General features: G+C 37.3%; 2 protein-coding genes across 3 annotated transcripts in view; one reads left to right on the forward strand and one right to left on the reverse strand.

The window, feature by feature from the left end:
• The window catches only part of LOC110102737 (protein SSUH2 homolog), an 18,389-nt gene extending 6,552 nt beyond the window's left edge, over window positions 1-11,837 (forward strand). For both annotated transcript variants that reach the window (XM_020831195.2, XM_020831196.2), the window contains exons 5-7: window positions 10,699-10,840; window positions 10,948-11,073; window positions 11,304-11,837. In XM_020831195.2, coding sequence (XP_020686854.1) covers window positions 10,699-10,840; window positions 10,948-11,073; window positions 11,304-11,685 — 650 coding nt within the window. In that variant the 3' untranslated portion in view covers window positions 11,686-11,837. The remainder of the gene's footprint in view (window positions 1-10,698; window positions 10,841-10,947; window positions 11,074-11,303) is intronic.
• On the reverse strand, window positions 8,250-9,227 carry LOC114581144 (scarecrow-like protein 9). The gene has a single exon (XM_028700619.1). The coding sequence runs from the start codon at window positions 8,678-8,680 to the stop codon at window positions 8,339-8,341; it is 342 nt and encodes a 113-aa protein (XP_028556452.1). The 5' UTR covers window positions 8,681-9,227; the 3' UTR covers window positions 8,250-8,338.
• Window positions 11,838-15,097: the final 3,260 nt, after the last annotated feature.

Genomic DNA, 15,097 nt, shown 5'->3' on the forward strand with positions numbered 1-15,097 from the left:
TATATATATATATATATATAATAGTTTTGTATTCTTTATGCAGCTCTTGTTAAGATGTAGACACATGATGTATTAGGATATATATATATACTGGTTTTATATTCCGTACAATGAAAAAAATGAAAGTAAGAAAATATTTCTTATGCGAAAGCTTTCTCTTCTCCAAATATCTCTCTATTTTCTGCAGCCTAATTCGTTCACACAAAGAACATGGTTATCTATCCATTATCAACCAGTTGGATTATGATGCATCTCCCCATCTGAAACTTTATTGGCTTCCTGATTTCGTCATCTATTTCACCACAAATATGCATTTTTGTCTGTGCAGCAAAGATGCACATAAATAGTAAATGATAGTTAATTTATAGGATTTTGATATAGGAATTTCGCTAGCTCTTTTGTTTTTCTTTTTTCTTATGAAATGTTTTTAAACTATCAAGTGGGAATTCAGTTCTAGTTAAACTTTGGTCACCGTATTCATGATTGGCTAGTTCTGCAGCAATCTAACATCTAATACCATTTCACAAGCTTTTTTATTATTACTATGGACTAGTATTTTCCTTAAGTGTGTAAAGATCATCAATTTCATTAGTATCTTTATTCCACTATGGATTTCAACTTTATTTTTTCTTAATATTTATTTATTTATTAAGTGTTACTCAAGGATTTAAATCTATTATATATAAATCCTTTTGCACAACTTCAATAAAGGTAACATTTGGTCTGCCTCAACTTTGACAAATGCAAGAATTATTGACTTGTTGCTTATTCTGCTCTTGTAATGAGCCCTAACCCAGTCGCTCATCCCACCTCTCGACTTTGCGCGAGACTCCACCTTCCTGTCATGCCTCGTCCTCATTCGTGTGGGGTGCTCGCCTCTTGTTCATTGTCACATTTGGCTTCATCATCCCATCTCTTTAGCTTAGCGCATGCCGTTCTCTACTTTTGTGGGGCCTCATTTGCGTAGGCTTCAACCATGGCTTCTCTCTTGATTGGGAATCCATGTTCTTTCCTCTGGATAATTTTTTCGTTTCCTTATTTCAAATCCTTGCCATTTTTGTCCTCATGCTCTTTCAGTAGCACCTGTAGGATTTCTAATTTGAAACAAGTTACAAAGGAATTGCAGGATTTTATTAAGAAACTTGTTTAGCAATGAAATTATAAGATTAAGGTTTCACTAAGTTAAGACTTTCAGTTTTCGTAGTTATTGACTTGCTTCTAGCAAACGGTTACACGTTAGATTAACAGAACGATTCAAAACAATAACAAGACAATTGCAAAATAAATATGCGATTAGCAATAATCCGTCACTTAACAAGTAGAACTTTCACCTTCAAGTTCCCCTTTCGCTCGCTCTTTGGAAGTAGGGTTAGCGGAGGACGAATGTCAGCAAGCTAAGTGATGCCACTGAAAGACAGAGGATGCCGATGGTTTTGATCAACGGGAAATTGGTCGGAGTTGGAGAGACGGGTGGTCGTCCAGTGATCTTCCACTGTCCTGTAGGTTGTTGTTCGTCGATGACGTCCACCAAAGTAAAGAAAATGCGCTCCACGTCTTCTTCGACGGTGACTTCGGATCGAAATCCGGGATCGAAGAAGGGTGATTGAATGCTGTCGATTTCCCCTTGAGAAATATAAACGAATCCGTGGTTGACTTCAGGGTCGGCCATCCATGAGCTTGAGAGTATCCGTGTGGTGTTCTTTAGTGGGGCCGCCGGGTGGAAGAGGTGGAGAGGGGCGGCGGCTAGTGATAGTTGGAGGGCAAGGAGGAGAAGAGAGGGAAGGGGGTGGGTAGAGCTATGGTGTGAGTTTGGGAAAGGGATTCTTAGAAAATCTGAAATTAATTTAGATTTTTCCTAAAGGGGAGGGAGGGAATAATTTGAATTTCAAATTATTCCTCAAAGGTAAGGGAGCCGGCGGTTTAGGAGGAGATTAGGGAGGCTTTAATGGATGCTATGAATTAAATAGGAGAGAGAGGGGCTTGGGTATAGGGGCCGGCCATATAGAGAGGTGAGAGAGGGGTTAGCATATGAAGTATGTGGGCCCCAAGGAATAAATAAGGATTTGAAACAAATCTGAATTTAATTTCAGATTTGTTTAAATTAGGGAGGTTTCCTAATTTAAATTCTAGCCTTAGGAAAGTATTTGAATTCAATTTATTAATTGAATTCTCATTAGGAAGTTTTTCTAATTAACCAAAATCTAATTTAGGCAAGTGATTAATGGGTATTTGAAATTTGAATTTCAAATTTGGGAGCAATGGGAGGGGCCGGCTGTTGGGCTTGTGGAGAGGGACGGGTGGAAGGGTGGAGGCCACCAGTTGGGTGGGTGGCGGCCGGCGGGTGGGGCGGCCAAGGGAGGCCGGCGGCGTTGGAAGGGGGGTTCGGTTTAGGGAGGAGACGGGGCAATGGGAAGGGTGGCCGGTGGGTGGTTGATGTGGTGGTTGGTGTTGAGGTTGAAGGGAAAAAAGAATTGAAGAGCCGCGAACCTCGGAATCCTCCAAGGTTGACGGGTATTCCTTTCACCCTCGCTTAGGTTCTCCTCTGAAGAACTCACAAAGAGATTAAGTCAGAAAAGTGGAATTATCATTCATAATCATCATTAGAACATAATACAATGACTAGGCCTTAATATATAGACCACCAAAAGCAAAAGGGTAAAAGACACATATGCCCTCGGGCTACAACATGACACAAATCCCTCATAGGGGTACAAGTGGAAAATTGAAAAGTAAATAAAAGAAATATACTAAAAGATCATAAATAGAGGCTATGAATCGTAGCCGTCGATCTACGATTCCTCCTATTGTAAGTACGTCGAAATTTCCTGTTGTGGATGTCCTCATCACTTTCCCTCTCTCTTGCTCCTTAATTTGATTCCTCCCACATTGACTGCACCTTGTGTTATGTTCACCCACCCACCCACGACATTCCTTTTCAAACGTATACTGAATGTTTCAAATTTACATTCTTTTTCATCTAACAAGGTACAATGACACTTCAACAAAGGCAGCCCTCCATATACTAAAGGAAATCTGTTATTATCTTTGCTGTTAATGAGATTATTTTTCTTCATAGGCCACTTACTTTTTCCATTAAGCTTACAAGAAAACAATATGAAACCTTTTAAAAGCTCAAATAAAAAACTTTGTGTGCATCGAAATAACAAAATAAATATGCATGCAAATAATTAGCTGTTAGAATTCAAAGTATTACTTCTGCTTCATGAGGCAATTTTCAACTCAAATATCACAATTCAGAAGTTGTGCAAGTGCATTGATAGTCAAGTAACTGTATCATGCTATTGCATCGAAAGCAAATAAGTGTCAGGTGCAAATACATTGAAAAGTATGCAAATGCATCAAAAAGTGCGCGCCATTCAAAAAATATGTCAAATTGCCCAAAGTCAAAACCTTTGCATGTACTCTAACTGTACTCTAACAATTGTGCTGTTGATATAGACTTAAATATAAGAATGATGTTTGGACTGAACATAAGTTGAATTCAAACTTACTAAACTTCGAGATGTGTGCAACCACCCTAAAAATAATTGTGCAATCACTCCAAATTTTTTTGCAAATCCTCTTTTAAAAATTAAACTCATAATTGCAAGACACTCCCATGTGGGCCATCTTGCCTATAAAGTGGAGTCATAATTCCCACTTTTCAAGTTTTGATCCACAATTTCACAAAAACTAGAGATGATAAGACTTGAATCCTATGAATTGATCCTTTTGTAATCAAGAGGGTAGGGTTGATAAGGTTCAATGCAAAAATATTCACTAAAGCATATAATCCATATGATGGATATGTTTGTAATAAATCATAACCAAAGGGGTTCATTCTCAAAATTAAGATCTCAAATTGCAAATATATGTGTTTTCTAATATCGTTCCCCGATCATGGCTGTGTTGACTTAAAATCTCAATATGAAGGAATTATATTATCAAAATGACCCTAAAATTCAAAGCCAAGCATTTTGGTTCCAAATTTTGATAGAATATAAAAAATAATAAAAGTAAAATATAAAAAAGTAAAGCAAAATAATAAGTCATCCACCCTCGTAATAGTTTGATGAGGGTGGCAAGTTTAAGATAACCGTAACTTACAAAAATCCAATGTCATATCAAGCATATCATTATGATAAGTTAAAAGATTTCACACTATCAATGACAGGACACGTTTCATCTAACTAGGCGATTTGATGGTCAAATGGTGTAATTAAATGACATATATGGTCAAGGCCCTTTGAATGAATGGTTTCACTATAAAATGACTTTATTAAATTATGGTCATAGCTAAAGCCCGAATGTTCCATAATAACCTTGACACCTTAAGTTTTGAAACCAAAACTTAAGGGTGTATTTGACATGGCATAAAGCCTTTGTTAGTTATGGTTGACTTAAAGTTATCCCCTTAAAAAAATATTTACCAAGGTCTAAGATCCATAATAACCTTGACACCTTAAGTTTTGAAACCAAAACTTAAGGGTGTATTTGACATGGCATAAAGCCTTTGTTAGCTATGGTTGACTTAAAGTTATCCCCTTAAAAAAATATTTACCCAGGTCTAAGATCCATGACTATTAACAATGATTATTTGGTTAGGTTGGGTTAAATACCTCCAATGACTAAGATTGCTTGGGATGATGTAATATGAATTCTTGATTTTGTTCATTATTATTTCTCTTACCATCTATTTTATGCTAACGATGGTAAATTTTCCCATCCTAAAATTAAATTAGTCCTATATATTACACATTTAGCACCTATTGACTAGCCTTAGTATATCTCTCATAATTGGGAGAAGCAAAAAATTGTAGGGGCTTGCGTCTTTTAAAAATATGGAACCATATCTTCAAGTCCTCATAAATTGAGGGCGAAGTCTCTCAGTAATATCTTATCTGAAATTCAATTTGTCCTTTTGAAAATTTATCCCATAACACAACTCCCTTAGAAGGGCATAGGCATGAACATTTGGAGATCACATCATGCAATAAAGATTTTTTTTTTTTGGGTCATAATCTCTTTGTTTATTGATTGCCAAAATTTTTGTAGATCTTATCAGGTTTCTTGAGGCCCAGAGGCTATGCTTTGTCTTTATGAGGTTGTGCCAATCTTTTGCAGCCTAAAAGCTATATTTAGTCACTAAAAGGTTTACCTCAAGCTTTTGCAGCCTAAAAGCTATATTTAGTCATTAAAAGGTTTGAATTTAACATTCACTTCTGAGATTCGGGGGTTATGATTAATTGTTATGAGGTTTCACCAAATGGGAGGATGGATTAATTGGAGCAGTTGATGTATAAAATTCATATAGGAGGATAAATCAGCTTAGTCTTAGAGGCATTCTTGATTCTAACTTGAGTTATGGCTTTTTAGCTTAGCTAACTCATTTTCAGCTTGTCAGCCTTCATTTGACCTGCCTCTGAGCATCAAATCGAGTCATAACCTATGAGTAGTGAAGTGGCAGAGTTGAGCGGGATCTCTAAGTCATTTGAATCCTCTTTAATCCAGACTTAGTAGAGAGCTTCATAGCATTGAGCTTATTATGGGCAAAAAACTCTTTTCATTTTCTTTGAGTTTTTGGGGTCCAATGGCTATGTTCGGGTGGTTACAACCTATAATTTATGTTAGATAAATGCAATAGATCTTTATAATAATTTAGTTAGCCATCAATACATCCAAAACAGTTAGAGGGTTTCATAACCTTAAGCTTATTATGGCTAGAAAACTTTTAATAAACCCTCTCTCAGATGCTTACAACCTATATTTCATTTACGACATGATATGAATTTTTGTAATAATTTATCAAATTATCATTTCAATCATATTGAATTATAGATATTTGCTCAAGAATTTGATCAACAACAACAACAAGCATTTGTAATAATTAGTTTGATCATGGAGAAAAAATTGAATTAAGTTTTTTATATGGCTTTTTTTCTTAGTTCTCAAGACTTAAGCATAGTTCAAGATGGGTCTCAAGTGCGAAACTTAACTTTCTTGCTATTTGGTCCCCCATGATGATTTTGAGCATCAAATCGAGTCGTAACCTACGAGTGAAGAAGTAGCTGAGTTGATCGTGATCTCCAAGTCAAGTGAATCCTCTTTAGGCTAGACTAAGTGGAGAGCTTCATGGCATTGAGCTTATTATAAATAAATTTTTTTTTTTCATTTCTTTGAGTATGTGGGGCCCAAAGGCCATGTTTGAGTGCTTGCAACCTATTTATGTTAGATGTATGCAACAGATCTTTGTAATAATTTAGTCAACCATTAATAGATCCAAAACATTTTGAAGGTTTCATAGCCTAAAGCTTATTATGGCTAAAATTTTTTTAATCAACCCACTCTTAGATGCTTATAAATTATAATCTATATTTTATTTATGATACATGAAATGGATCTTTGCAATAATTTGTCAAATTATCATATCAATCATATTAAATTATAGATATTTGCTCATGAGTTTGGCCACTTTAGTTTTCATGGAGAAAAATTTGAATAAGTTCTGTATATGAATTTTTTTCTTAGTTCTCAAGACTTACGCACACCTCAGGATGGGTCTAGGGTACTCAACTCTATTGCCACTTGGTCCCCCATGTTCAAAGTGAGCTACGAATGACGATTTTGCATGAAATTCATGTGCTTGGTTTCTTTTAAAAGTGTGGTCAAATCTTTCTTTTATTTTATTTTTTGTGTTTCATTTATCAGTAATTGCACTTTAGCTCATATGCATTCAATGTTTTGGGTTGATGTGTCCCCTTGTTTGCTATCAGTACATTATTGTTTCGACCTCTTTTTTTTATGATGAAGAGGCCATCCTATAAGGGCATTAATTTGACGAAGTCTTCTATTTGGTTGGTTGCTTTGAACTTCTGGAGGACTAGATCTCCTTGTTGAAAGTTCCTTGGATTTGTCTTGGGGTTTAATTAAGCGATTCTTCATTTTTCTTCATGATTATGGTGAACTGTTTCAACCTTGCTTCCTCTAATGTTAAGAGTTCTCTCGTGTTTTAACATTGTTGGATCTCCATTGTGCAATTTCTTTCATTTGGATTGGTGTTACAGCCTTCACTCTAGTGGTTGGTTGGAATTAAAAAACTAGATGTAGAAAAGTTATTCAACTCCATAGAACAATAGTATGGTGTCTCACCGATTACTATTAATGGGTTCATTCGATTATACCCGGCAATGAAAATTTGTTAGCCTAAAGACCTCGTAGGATATTTAGAACAGACTTGTTCACTGCTTCAACTTGCCGATTGAATTTTAGATGGCTTATTAAAGCAAACTTTTAGTTTACTCAATTCTATGTGTAGATTTGATGCTGCATTGGTTAACCTTGGGCTATAAGAAGGCCATGATAAATGAGCATGGTAGTTTATAAGAAGTTCACCCTGTTGAGGCTGTCAATTTCTCGAAAGTGATGTCTTTAATCCACTTGGTGTAGTAGTCAATTAGGACTGATAGGAATCTCTTTTCTAATGTCAGAGAATGAGGATGCCTCAAAGATCGATTAGAATAGGAAGGAAATCATTTTTAACAGAGGGGATTGCAACGCTGTCGCTGGCTTGTGGAGCGTGAAAATGAAAAGTTAGGGCTCAGATCTGGAGTTTATTGGGTCTTTTATGACAGTCATTGCGGTTGCAAATCCAATTGCAAAGGCATGACGTGATTGAAGTGAGAGTGTTGCTGGCTGCTCGCTATTGTTTTTGCCTTGAAACCAGATGCGAAGTTGTTCGCAAAGCTACAATATGCATGCAGTGTTCTTGACGTATCCTCTACTTTGTTATAAATAGAAGGAGATCATAAATACTGGCTTTTTCCTTATTAAATTCAATTTAAAGAATCCTTGTTTATCATTTTTTTTAACTTTTCTTTCTTATAATATTCTCTCCTCCCAAGGTTCGGTCAGTTTGCTTGGAAACTTGATAGCTACTATATATGACTCTTCCTATTCATTTTGCACCTATTAAAAATTGGTTCTATTTGGAGGGATAATGCTGATTATGGTAATTAATTTGTGTTCGAAGTATCATACAGAATGGTTCCCATGAACAATTTCCGTCTTCCTTTTTCATTTAGGGACTGTTTGGTTGCCTGAATTAGGAGGGTAAAGTAAAGCAAATACATGTATTTACTAAATTCAACTGTTTGGTTAATTTTGAGCGGAACAAAAGAAAATCCTCAGAAGCATTAGGAGTGTATTACAGGAGGCGGATCCTGCGACTTCCAAAGCCGCTCAAAATGAGCGGGTTTCAAATTATTTGCTCGAGAACCTGCTCTCGTGCGAATGAACGAAGTCGAACGACGACGAGGGAGCCGAGAAGTGACGGTGCAATCTATGTCATTGATCGACGCCAAACCGGCACTTCGGCACTCACTGCCGGGCCGTGCGTGAGGCTTTCTGCTACGCCACCATCATCGTCGCCTTCCTTGACAATCTCAAGCAGCCTCCTTTGCTCATTCTCCCTCTCCACATTCGTCTCCAGCATATCGAACAGAGCAGAGAAGTGGAAAAGAGCTTCCTTGAACCTCGTCACAAAGAACGGTGCGTTGTATGTTATGTTCACTACTCCGAGCACAAAAACATTCGGATTCAGCTTTCTGATTGTGCGCAGAACTTGATCGCTCGGGCTTTCCAGCGACACCGTCTCGTCAGCAAGGTTGCGTAGTCGGTACATGCAATTCACAGCGAGCACCTCGTCGGATTCGATGGAGAAATCCTCTGGCTGCAGATTCTGTTAGTTGCAAGCAATCTCATGGTAATCGAACGGAACATTGAACTGCCTAGCGTAGTTGGTCAGCCGTCGGCCGGTTTCTTTGATTCGTTCTGCAGGGCGGAAGCCCGGCTGAGGAACGTCGACACCGGTGATGCGAAGGCGTGGTGAGCCTCCAGGAAGTGTTCGTCGGAGTCAGAGGTGACGGAGAGGGGGAGGTGGGGGTGGGGGAGGAAGGCGGCGGGGCGGCAGGCGAGGGAGGATTTGAGGCGGGATGTACAGGAAGCTATGCACGCCAACATTACAGGAATAGATTATAAGTGGACTGCTTGCAGGTCAGATACTTTATTTTGATCATTTTAGGAATAGAAATCAGATCACTAGCTTACAAATTTTGTGTTTTTTTAAGCTGCAGTGATGTGTTGATCAAGACTTGGACAGATTCGTAGTTCTCTATGCTGTCGACTTACAAGAAGTTGATTGCTGCAGGGCTTTGGATTTGGATATTCAGGTGAGGGAGGATGAATGATGAATGTGGAATTTTTTCACTTTTAAGTAAATATATTTTTGTATCAATTTTAAGTTTTTTTTTTAAACTATACAACAACAACAACATCAAGCCTTTATCCCACTATAAATTAAGAAATTTATTTTTATTATATGCAATATTGATCATATAAAATTAAAAATTTCTATTAAATTGCTATAAAAAAACATGGAGAAAATTCAAGTCAAAAGGTAAGAATAGGAAACCAAAGATAAGAAACAGATAAAGAAGAGGAAGAGAAAGAGGAAAAGATAGAGGATGAGTATGAGAAGCATGTCAAGGAAGTCCAGGCCAATGGTGAATATGAAATCAACTGATTGAAAGAACTATTGGTGCATTCATTTTATTCATATTGTTTATCATGAAGTCTAGTATTTTAGTTTTTGCTTGTCTCTTTTTTTAAATTTTCGCAATCGCTTCTTACCTTTTGTATAAAATTAATAATAATAAATTTGCAGCATGAATCTTCATTTCTGTTGCCAGTGTGCTTTTGATAATTTTATGACAATGCATAAATAGATTAGTGATTCTAGCTTAAATTTGAAACTTCAATATTTCATTAGTTCCTCGTTGTGTTGCTCCAATGTTAAAGAACATGCTTGCAGATGAAATTGAAAGAATTCTAACTATAGATTTTAGAAATTTAGGCTTCATGTTTTTCTTAGGATGGGAGAAGAGCGAGAATGAAGCTTTAGTTCTGAAACAGCAGCTTGACGAAGGCGTTTAAGTTCATATAGTTATCATTACCTTCAATACTATGTTATTTATTTTTAGTATCCTCAAACTGAAGGCGCTAATACATGCCTCATCTATGATGGCTCACATCATAAATTGATTACGTCAGTAAAGATATATCAATATAAACTTTTGATGCTTTCTCCACCATGCTTTTAAGTTGCTTCTGCATTTTCAATTCAATGTAGATATATATTTTTATTACTGTCGATTAATTAATATGCAAATGTTGTATATACATGAAGAATACAGTCAACTCAACAAATTGGATGAGACGAAGAAATATGGAGAAAGATGTATAAAATTAGAAAGTAGATGAGAATCTCTATCACAATCATTCAAGGGAAAACAATCTTAATCTTATGGATTTTAAATATATTGCTTTTATAAATATATTATAAATTATTATAAATATAATAATAATTATTATAAATATATTACTTTTATAAATATACTTATTTTAATGTTAAAATAAATTATTACAAAAAAATGCTTTTACTTTACTCTGGATATACCTAACCAAACAAGGGAAACAATTCTCCTGCGTTTATTTTGCATATAACCAAACAGGTTCAAAGTATTTATAATGCATTACATTTACTTTACATTGCATTTACTTTACACTGCATTTCTTTTTCAGTCAACCAAACAGCCCCTTAATCTTAAAATTAGTCTCCATGCAATCATTTTTGAATGGCAGGTTGCGAAGGCAGAGGGGAAATAGCCTGTCCTACTTGCAATGCTGGGCAAGAAGCTGGGCATTATAAGCCAAATCAGATGAGCCAATGCTCTGCCTGCCATGGGAGGGGTTTGATCGCTCATCAAGATGGTTCTGATTCAATGTAATCTTTCATATATGTCATTATCCTGCTTGTAAAGTATCCAAGTTTATTAGATTTCGTATGGCTATTCTGTCACACTAACAATATATAGTAGCAAAATTTTACAGATGCAAGAAATGTAACGGCACAGGAAAGCTACCCTGTGTAACATGTGGCTCCCGTGGACTTATAAAATGCCAGGCATGTGGCGGTCAAGGTTCCCTTCTCACACGTAATGCTGCTTTTGTTCGATGGTATGTATAATCACTAATGAAGCTTTGATCATCTTTAGCTTATTGGATGGTACGCATGATCATTAATGGAGCTTAGGATGCCTTATCCATTGGTTCAAAACCCGTAAAAGCCGAGTAGATAGCTATATTTATGATTTAAAGATTAAAATATGCTCTTTTATGTGATAGTTATGCTTTATATTTGGCGTCTACTTTTTCATATGGATGCCAAATGTATGCCCTTAATATAGGAGGACACTTTCAACCCGCAAAGTTGCTGCTTCGAGTGGAGCTGCGTCAGTTCCTGATGAGGTATTCCACAAAGCAAGGGGCGTCCAGCTTTACAACACACAAGCATACCAGTGCACACCTGCCTTCTTTGCAGATTCTTTCCACCTCAACAGGTTCTCATCAGAAGTTATAGCCGAGCGGTCTCCCATTCCTGCCGCTGCTAGAGTCATCTGTGAGAGGCATGTAATTTCTGTTGTTCCTGTCACTCGTGTAACAATGGCTAATCATAACCGATCCTTCAGTTTTTATATCATTGGCTTTACAAGGGAGATCTACATAAGAGATTATCCATCAAGCTTCTGCTGGGGCCTCTGCTGCTGTTTTGAATGGTTGAAAAGGTAATGTTTCTCCCTCTCTGAATAAGTTTGAGGGAAATGGGTAATGCTATATACATCTTTATGGATTATTGTTTATTGTGTGTAAACAAACAGAAGAATATTGAGTGCAAGCAGAAATGTTATTGTGAATAAATTGTTGACTTCCAAGTATTTCAATTCCGGAGCCACATTGTTGTTCTGTTAAAAAATGTCTTGTTTGTCCTCAAGGCATAATCTAGCTTTCTTCTTGTTGCGTCCGGGAGTATTCGCAGCGGTAGAGAAATATAATATTTAACGTCTTAACTTTGTACAAAAATTCGGCACGCAATCAGATAAGAGACAGGGTGTTGCATTTATAGTAGACATCAAAATTTTTACGTGAAAAACCCCTAAAAAAGGGGAAAAATCACGGGCCTAGCCCAGTTTGAATGAATCCACCATTATTTGCATTCGATTACAATTGAGGCCCTTCCTTAGGGGGAAGGCCTTGGCTTGATGTACATTATATGAAGAACATAATGAGAATAGAAAGAGTCATTGTTGACTTGTTTGTTTGGTCGGAAGGACTGCAGTCGATGGACGACGTAAGCCGGAAGGACCGTAGTCGACAGACGACAGAGGTCGAAAGTTGTATGTCTCGGTGGGCGACGTAAGCCGGAAGGATCGTAGTCGGTGGATGACGTAAGCCAGAAGGACCGTAGTCGGCGGACGACGGAAGTTAGAAGCATCGTAGTCGGCGGGCGACGGAGGTCATAAAGACTGTTGTCTGGCGACGGAGGTCGAAATGACTGTGTCAGGTAGAAGTCCAGATGGGCAGAAATCCAGCATTGGATAGATGTCCGACGGAAATATGACAACGGGCAAAAGTTTAGCGTCGGGTAGAAATCTGGCGACGAGCGGAGGTCCGTCGTCGGGCAGAAGTCTGAATTCAGTTGGCGACCGGACATAACTCTGGCATCACTAGAAAGTCGGGCGGAATTCCGGCATCACTTGAACGTTAGACAGAATTGCGGCGTCACTTGGGAGTTCGACATAAGTTCGGCGTCACTTGGGCTTCGAGTAGAATTCCGGCGGTGGTCGAGGAGTTTCTTCCCTCATATTCTTCTCTTCTTCTTGCTTGGGTCCCCTCTCAAGAGAAATGAGGGGTTATTTATAGTTTTTTGAGGATGGCATGATCCGTAAATAGGAGGAGGATCAAGGGCAAATGTGCGAATGGACGGCCGATATTGAATCCCTTGATCGTGGACCGTTCATCAGACATTTGAAAGTCTTAAAGATATCGGAAGTCGGCGATATTGGGCTCGTTGGATTCGTCTCATTGAGCCGCTCAATTCGACTATAAGCACGTTATGTTTGGAAACCGTTTGGTAACTCAAATTGTTGTTCAAACTTTTCAACAGCGCTTCGGGTCCTTGATTTGGACTCATTTGGGCTTGGATTGAGTTGAATTTGGTGTCTTTGGGTTCATATTTCCGAGACGCTCAGTTCGACTATAAGTTTGCTGAAATCGGAGTTCAGGTGATCCCATATTTAATTTTTGAAATTTCCGGCTAGATTTTGCCTCAAGATTCGTGTCCGATCAAGATAACTTTTTTATGATATATCACTTCTCATAACAAAATGTATTAAAATGTGAAGACAATAATATTTTATTAAATGATTTTCTTGTGTGTTCACTTGAAAATTTAGGGTTTAGCCAAAATATTCAATTGGATTTATTTTAAAATGAGTATAATATAGAGTTGACTAATTAGTCACGTATTTACACATATAAGACTAAGATCAAAGAAAATTTTTGGTTCGTAATCATGATGACAGACATTTAGAAAGTGGTCACATCTTAAACTCCACTTAGAGTTATAATTTAAATGACAAATTATCAAAGATATGAAATATTTTTGGATTGCAAATATAAAAGTAAGGGTAAGTGACATGGCCAACGGAATTGGTTTGATCATGCATGAATTTTGATGCAGATTTCCATATCTCAAAGTACACTAGTATTTGATCTCAAAATTCAAAGTACTGAATTTGAGATCATTTGGAGTCCAATTTTTTTGGTAAATATATAGATTAGTCAACTAACATCAACTATACTAAGAATGCTTGAATTTCGGCTCAATTTGACTAAAATCAAGCCCTTGGAGTTGTATATTTGTACATGCCTCCACAAGTTTAACAGATAGTTGGCAGGTCATGGAGAAGAATTCACGCTAGAAAAGGGGGCCCACCTAGATAATTAGCCGAACGATCCAAGAGGAGCTACTCACCTCAAACTCATAGGGAGCTTAACCAGGTTGATCAGCAGGTGCTACTCACCCAAGCCTACTAAGGAACTCACCCTTTGTGGGGTGGATTGGAGATTCTTCACCAAATTAGCAACTCTCCACACACCTAGATCACCACCTTAGTCACTCACTCCTTCTCAGAGCAACCTCAAGCACTTGCTCTCTACCATAATGATCTTCTTCCCCAAACTCAACAACAAGAAAGCATTGCTCATAGGACCCTTGGCCTATCTCGTTGCAACCATCGAACTCTAAGCATTCTATTCTTTTGACAACATCTCACTTGCATCTTCCTTTTGAAGTAATCTAAGATCCCCCGTACAAGTCGTTGGCAAAGTCATCGAGCATGTACATATCCCCTTTCATCATTACTCACCCAAACACACTCTCTCTCGTCCACTCAGAATTGCTGGACTAGCCTAGAAGTGACTCGCTGAAGCTTTCCGATCTCACTCTCCTTTAGCCAATCAGAATGAGACAAGTACTTCGGGAAGCGTGTAGCATTGTATGGGTATCATGTGCAGTGTTATATATTTTTTACTTTTCTTTGCATAGCCTTTTTTGTAGCTTTTCATAACCTTGTAAATAAGGGGTGATAAGAAATGTTTGGGATCTTTTGGATCTTGTTTTTTATTTTATATTGAAAGTGGATACTTTGTTGGTTTGAGGTTCATTACCTTTTTGAACATTCAATAACATTTTTCTCTACTCTCTCTCCATCCTCTTCATTCACACATGTTCAACTATGTAGCTCGCTAGTTATATTTGCTAGTATTGTTAGGCATCATCGGTGGATAAATTTGGATCCAACCTGAATTATAGTTGGAAACTTATCGAGATCATTCAAAGGGTCAAATGACCAATAAAATTTAGTTGCTTATAATCAAAATCAATATCTCATCGAAAAGAAACAACAAGTTCAAGATCATGTTTTTGAGTTTATTAAAAAATTAAAAAACCACTAAGTATGAAAGAATTGGGGGGTAGGGGGCTATTCAAATCATCAGAGATGGACTGTCAAGGATTTAAGTAGAAAGTGCACCTCCAAAAATTATAAATTAATCCTATTTTTATACATTCTATGAATATTTTTGTTAAAAGAAACTCAATATTAGTTGTATAATTCTATAGCAATAAACCTGATTTGAA

The sequence above is a fragment of the Dendrobium catenatum genome, unplaced genomic scaffold (assembly GCF_001605985.2).
Source record: "Dendrobium catenatum unplaced genomic scaffold, ASM160598v2 fragScaff_scaffold_1557, whole genome shotgun sequence".
NCBI lineage: Eukaryota > Viridiplantae > Streptophyta > Magnoliopsida > Asparagales > Orchidaceae > Dendrobium > Dendrobium catenatum.

Coding starts and splice junctions, on each gene's coding strand:
- LOC114581144 (XM_028700619.1), bottom strand. CDS start 8,680: ATGTACCGACTACGCAACCTTGCTGACGAGACGGTGTCGCTGGAAAGC.